Source organism: Entamoeba nuttalli (genome assembly GCF_000257125.1).
Source record: "Entamoeba nuttalli P19 unplaced genomic scaffold asmbl_7384, whole genome shotgun sequence".
Classification (NCBI taxonomy): domain Eukaryota; phylum Evosea; order Mastigamoebida; family Endamoebidae; genus Entamoeba; species Entamoeba nuttalli.
In genome coordinates, this window is record NW_008578589.1 from 24,513 (window position 1) to 29,934 (window position 5,422).

Below are 5,422 nucleotides of genomic sequence, written 5' to 3' on the forward strand. Positions count from 1 at the left end.
AGTTAAGGGTAATCAATACAAAAATAAGAAGGCTCTTATGGAATCTATCTTCAAAGCCCTTGAAGAAAAGAAACTCCTTGCTAAGGCTAGTGTTCAAGTTACTAAGAAATCAACTTTCATCACTGAAAAGAAACCAGTTGTTGCTGAAGAACCAAAGAAAGTCGTAGAAAAGAAGGAAGAAAAGAAAACCGAAAAGAAGTCAAAAGTTGGAAAGAAAACTGCTAAGAAATGAGCTTACAGAAATCTGAATTGATTCTTTTTTGTTAGTAAAATAGGTTATTTATTAGTTTAATAAAAAATTAATTAGATGAATTTATTATAAATAATATATTGAAATATATCTGAATAATAAATAATTGAAAAGTGTATATTAAAACAAGGAACTATGAATATGTTTTTCTTATTAATTTAGAAAATAAAGTAATTTAATTTTTAATAAACATAAACTTTAACTTAATCTTTTTTTATTTGTTTTTAGTTTTACCAATTTTGAAAGTATAAAAAATAATAAAATATTTTTTTATTAATTTAATGAAAAATTAAATTAGCTCGTTATAACTCTTTCTTTTCTTTTGGTTTTTCAGCTTCTTCACTATCAGAATCACTTTCTGGAACTTCTTCTTCCTTCTTTTCTTCTGGTAAAGGAGCTGGCATTTCAAATTTAAATAAAGCATTTTCCATAATAAATTTCATAGTATTTTCTTCACTTGGCATTTCATTCATCTCAACCTTCTTTGTTTCTCCATCCTTTTCACTGACTAAATAGATCTTTGGAATAATATTCAAATTCCATTCTGGTGAAACGTCATCAGTAGATGCATCAATCCATGCCATTTGGAATGTATCAATTCCTTGCATTCTCTTAGCAACTTTAGCAAGTGGTGTTGTTAAGAAATACTTACACATATCAGCTCTTTCAACACAGAAGATTATAAGACTATCTTTACCTTTAGTTGTTACAAATTCATTGAAATTGTGACCAGTTAATTTAAAAACATCTTTTTGATCTTCTGGTTTAATTGGATCAGATAATTGATAATATAATTGAGCAGTTCCATTAAGAATACTTTCAATGTACTTATTGATTGTTTCTTCATCAATTGTAGCCTCTTCATCCATAACATACATATTTCTCTTATTTGTATGAATAACAGAAATTACTGGATAAACATTACCAGTATGATGCATATGTTTAACTTGGTCTTCAGAAATTACTTTATTAAATGAGAAGAATATGAATTTTCCATTATATTTCTTTGCTAATCCTCTAAATAAATCTTCATGAACTTTTGGAATTGTTCCTTGATAGAAGTACCATAAAGTATAAACTGGAAGATTTTCAATTCTTCTAAATAATGGCATATTAACTTGATGGAACAATGGGAATGTTTTAGTATTAGCCCAATCAATGAATTCAGTACCATTAAATTTATCTAAAGTAGTGGCTTCATAAGTAAATAATTCTTTAGAATCACCATTATAAACAGATATTTCAAAATTATCCATTTCAGTATTAAGAGCATAGAAATGAAGATAATCTAATTCATCAACTAATTCAACTAATTTATTTCTAATTTGGTCATCAGCTTCACTCTTAATAATAACAAATGAATTTTCTTTTTTCTTTAATTCTTCTATTGCTTCTTTAGTACTTTCAATTATAGGTGGAAGTGATTCATTTTCAAGGAATTTTTTCATGGCTTCAATATTTCTTTCTCCACCATAAACCTTCTTAGACCTTCCTTTACGGAAAAGAATTAATGTTGGATATCCTTCAATTCCTTCTTTCTCACAAATTTCCTTTGATTCTTCACAATTTACTTCTGCAAATTTTAATTTATTGTATAATTCTTTAGCTAAATTTTCATAAATTGGTTTTAACGCTTTACAATGACCACACCATGGTGCATAATATTTTACAAAAACCATGTCTTCATGGTCAATGAAATTTCCATAAAAATTATTATTTAATGTGAATATTTCAAATGACCTTTTGTCTTCTTGAGTTGTATTATCAACTTCTGCAAGTACAACAACTAAAAGGGTAATGAAAAAGAAAATTTTCATTATTTTAATTTTTAGTACTTACCAGTTCTTTTTTATTATTTGACACGTGGCAACTCAATCTTTTAATTTGAATTTTCTTTTTTTATTGGTAAAGTTTATTTTTCATTCATTTTTTTTTTTGATAAGTGAGATTTTAAACAAATACAAGTTACAATCTTTATTATAGTATATATATTAATATTATTAATTATCTTTGTGTTGTATTAAACTTGAAAAATTAATCATTCTTTTATTTTTTGATTATTTTTTTTCTATTAAACTTAAAAGACAAATTATATTTATGAAATTAGCTTTCTTCATCTCTTTCTTATATTAAAGAATTGAAAAAATAAAAACATAGTCATAGTCATTTCGGTGATTATAAATCAAAATAAAAAGTTATTGTCCAAGTAATTTATGACTAACTTCATAAACATATTAGTTTGTCAAAAAAAATGTCCTAAGTGTTGTAATTTTATTTAATGTTTTTGAGAAAAGCAGCAATTATGACTATAACAGATTTGTATTTAAGAATTTTCTTAAGTATTGAAAATATCTAATTATTTTATATTTTTTGAATTATTTTTTGTTATTATTCTTAACTGAATATTTTTATATTATTAAGTTCACAATGGTATCTTTTCAATTATAGTTTCATCAAAATATTATTAGCAAAATATTTTTGATACTATAATTTATGTTATTCAATTAACAATAACATTTAATAGAAATATAATAATAATAATCTTTTTAATAGAAATTTTGATAAAAAAAATAGAAAATAGTTTTATATAACGAAAAAATATATTTTAAGAATTTTTGTGTTCTGAAAGAAAAATAAAAAAAATCTTGAAAAATAAATCATGGCAGAAGAAAAGAAGTATCCTATAATATATCGTAAAACTTATTGTGGGTTTGCGTTATCTAACGCCTTTGATTCTTTTGAAACAAATAATACCTCTGCCATTTTGAGTACTGACTTAAGAGAACAATTTAATGTAGAATTTGATAGAGTTTGTTATTCAATATAACTTTCATACATAATGAGAAGAAACACCATTTATGAAACAGGCATTTATAGAAACATTTCAAAACCACGCACAATCAACAACACACATTAAGGGAAGTGGGTATTATAAATCAACTGACGGAGAGTTCTGGGAATTTACAATTAAAAACCCTGAAATAAAAAGTGACAGTGATAATATCCAACCGAAGTTATTACAAATATACTCTGCTGCAAGTCAAGAAAATAAAAAAGGAAATAAGAAGAAGAAATGAATAGAAATTTCATCCTTTTGGTCTTTTTTGTGTTATTAGAAATAACAAAATAATTGATAAAAGTTATCTCAAGATAAGTGACAACCCAATTTAATAGAAGAATTTCAAGTTACATCATTGTAATGATATACAAACAATTATATAACCAAAGTACTCAAAGTGTGTTGTTGCATAATATTATGAATAATTTTTTTGATTGAAGAAAAAGAAAAATTCTATAATAAAAAAAAATGGACAACTACATAATATTTATCAAAAATAAACATTGAAAAAATATCATGTAACTTTATATTATAATACCCTTTGATATTGATTTATATATTTTTTATTTTATGTATTGATAATACATTTGTTTTGTTCCTTTTAATAATAACAATAACTAGTAAATATATTAAATATTTATATAAGATATTTCATCTTATAAAATAACTTTTTTAGTTATAGAAAGCAATATTTTTTCATAATATTATTACTGATATGAAATATTAACTTTGAACCAAACAAGTACTAAATAATTGTTACAATAACAATAAAGAATGAAAGTTAAAAAGATGTAATGTTCATAATTTTTTGGTTTTAAAACCAAATTATTTCATCTATTATTAATAGATGTGAATAGAAAACTACAGCATCTATTAAATCTAATTTTCATGATGAAGCGTCTTGTTTTGTAACAAAGAAAATTCATTTTATTTATTTATAATAAGTAATACTATAAAGAAGAAATAAAGACTCTAGAATAAATATTGAAAAGATCTTTATATGGTTTAGATGATTATCAAAAGAAAACTAGTTATAACAACATTTATGTTATTTAAATTAAGATAATACAATAAAGTTAACAAATAAAAAAAGAACAACATTATCAATTGAAATAAATAACAGAATTAACTTTTTAGAAAATTGATATTTCATTAATTTATTTTTGTAGAAGTTCTATTTTAATATTTACAAAAATTCAAATCATAAAAGTAGTTTAACAAAAATAAATAAAAAAAAAACTAAAGAAGAAAGAAAAAGAAAAATATATAAAAATGATGGAAATAAACGGGAAATTAGGAAAAAGAAGAAAAGTCAAGAAATAAATTAAAAAAGATAATAAAAAAGTTAAAATAAATAGTAAACAAAATGAAACGAAAGAAAAAGAAGAAAAGAAGAACTTTGTAGTACAGTGTTGAGGGGCTTTTCACAATGAATAAATTTGAATTTGTTGATTTATCTACATTCAGTAATGATTCTTCAATGTTTGAAGTATTTTCTAGTCAAGACACATCAACGATGAATAGTTTTGCAATGGATGAATTAGATGCAATACCAACTGAAGAAGAAAAGAGTTATTTTGAGTCGTTACAAGTTAGTTCTTTTGTTTATGTATTGTAAAGTATTAAAAATATAGTTCAAAAGAATAATTATTGTAGAAACTTGATCCTTCTTTTAATATGGATAAGATGTTAGATGATGATGATACTGAAGAAAATGAACAATTCCCTACACCTACTCCATATGTATTAAGTACAACTCGTCCTCAATCGAATCCAAATCCAATAGCGAGTCAAATACTTTCACATTCTTTAGAAAATCAATTAATATTAGAATATTCTCATCAAGATAAATATCCTAATAAATGGAGAACTCAACCTTGTTTATTCTTTCAACGTTATGGATTTTGTAGAAAAGGTGATGAATGTAATTTTTCTCATGAAATCCCCGTTTCAGGTAAACAATTTGTAAGTGTTGATAAGTTATTTAGAACAAAACCTTGCAAATATTTCTTTACAACTGGTACTTGTAGAAAAGGTGAGAATTGTAATTATTCTCATGATACTTCTGTTTGTTATATATATTATTTTTTGTTGTTTATTAATATAACTATTGAAATCTTATCTTTTATAGAAGTTCAAAGACTACAAATTTGATTGATTTGATTTTGATTCTATTGTTTTGCTTTTTTTTTTGGAATAACTGTTTTTTTTATTTCTTTTCTTTTTGTTTTTTAATAATTTTTTAATTTTTTCAAAGTAATAAAACTTTTCTTTTGCAATTATTTTGTTTTTTTTTGTCTCTCTTAATTAAAATTATATTTAAATTAAATACT

The 5,422-nt window shown here is 23.3% G+C and overlaps 4 protein-coding genes across 4 annotated transcripts in view; 3 read left to right on the forward strand and 1 right to left on the reverse strand.

Annotated features, from left to right (window-relative positions):
* The window catches only part of ENU1_170050 (ribosomal protein L19e protein), a gene marked incomplete at its 5' end in the record, with an annotated part of 617 nt that extends 385 nt beyond the window's left edge, over window positions 1–232 (forward strand). Inside the window, one exon of the mRNA XM_008861118.1 lies at window positions 1–232. This exon is cut by the window's left edge and continues 385 nt beyond it. Within this exon, the coding sequence (XP_008859340.1) occupies window positions 1–167 (167 nt within the window). The 3' untranslated portion in view covers window positions 168–232.
* Window positions 233–552: 320 nt separating this feature from the next.
* Window positions 553–2,067, reverse strand: ENU1_170060 (thioredoxin, putative; the record flags this gene model as incomplete). The annotated part of the gene is made up of 1 exon (XM_008861119.1): window positions 553–2,067. One exon carries the CDS (start codon window positions 2,065–2,067, stop codon window positions 553–555), a length of 1,515 nt encoding a protein of 504 aa, XP_008859341.1.
* An 842-nt stretch (window positions 2,068–2,909) lies between these two features.
* ENU1_170070 (hypothetical protein) lies at window positions 2,910–3,327 on the forward strand (the record flags this gene model as incomplete). Its single annotated transcript, XM_008861120.1, has 2 exons — window positions 2,910–3,059; window positions 3,118–3,327. The coding sequence occupies 2 exons, from the start codon at window positions 2,910–2,912 to the stop codon at window positions 3,325–3,327; spliced, it is 360 nt and encodes a 119-aa protein (XP_008859342.1).
* A 1,439-nt stretch (window positions 3,328–4,766) lies between these two features.
* On the forward strand, window positions 4,767–5,247 carry ENU1_170080 (zinc finger protein, putative; the record flags this gene model as incomplete). The annotated part of the gene is made up of 2 exons (XM_008861121.1): window positions 4,767–5,156; window positions 5,221–5,247. 2 exons carry the CDS (start codon window positions 4,767–4,769, stop codon window positions 5,245–5,247), a joined length of 417 nt encoding a protein of 138 aa, XP_008859343.1.
* Between the last annotated feature and the right edge of the window lie 175 nt (window positions 5,248–5,422).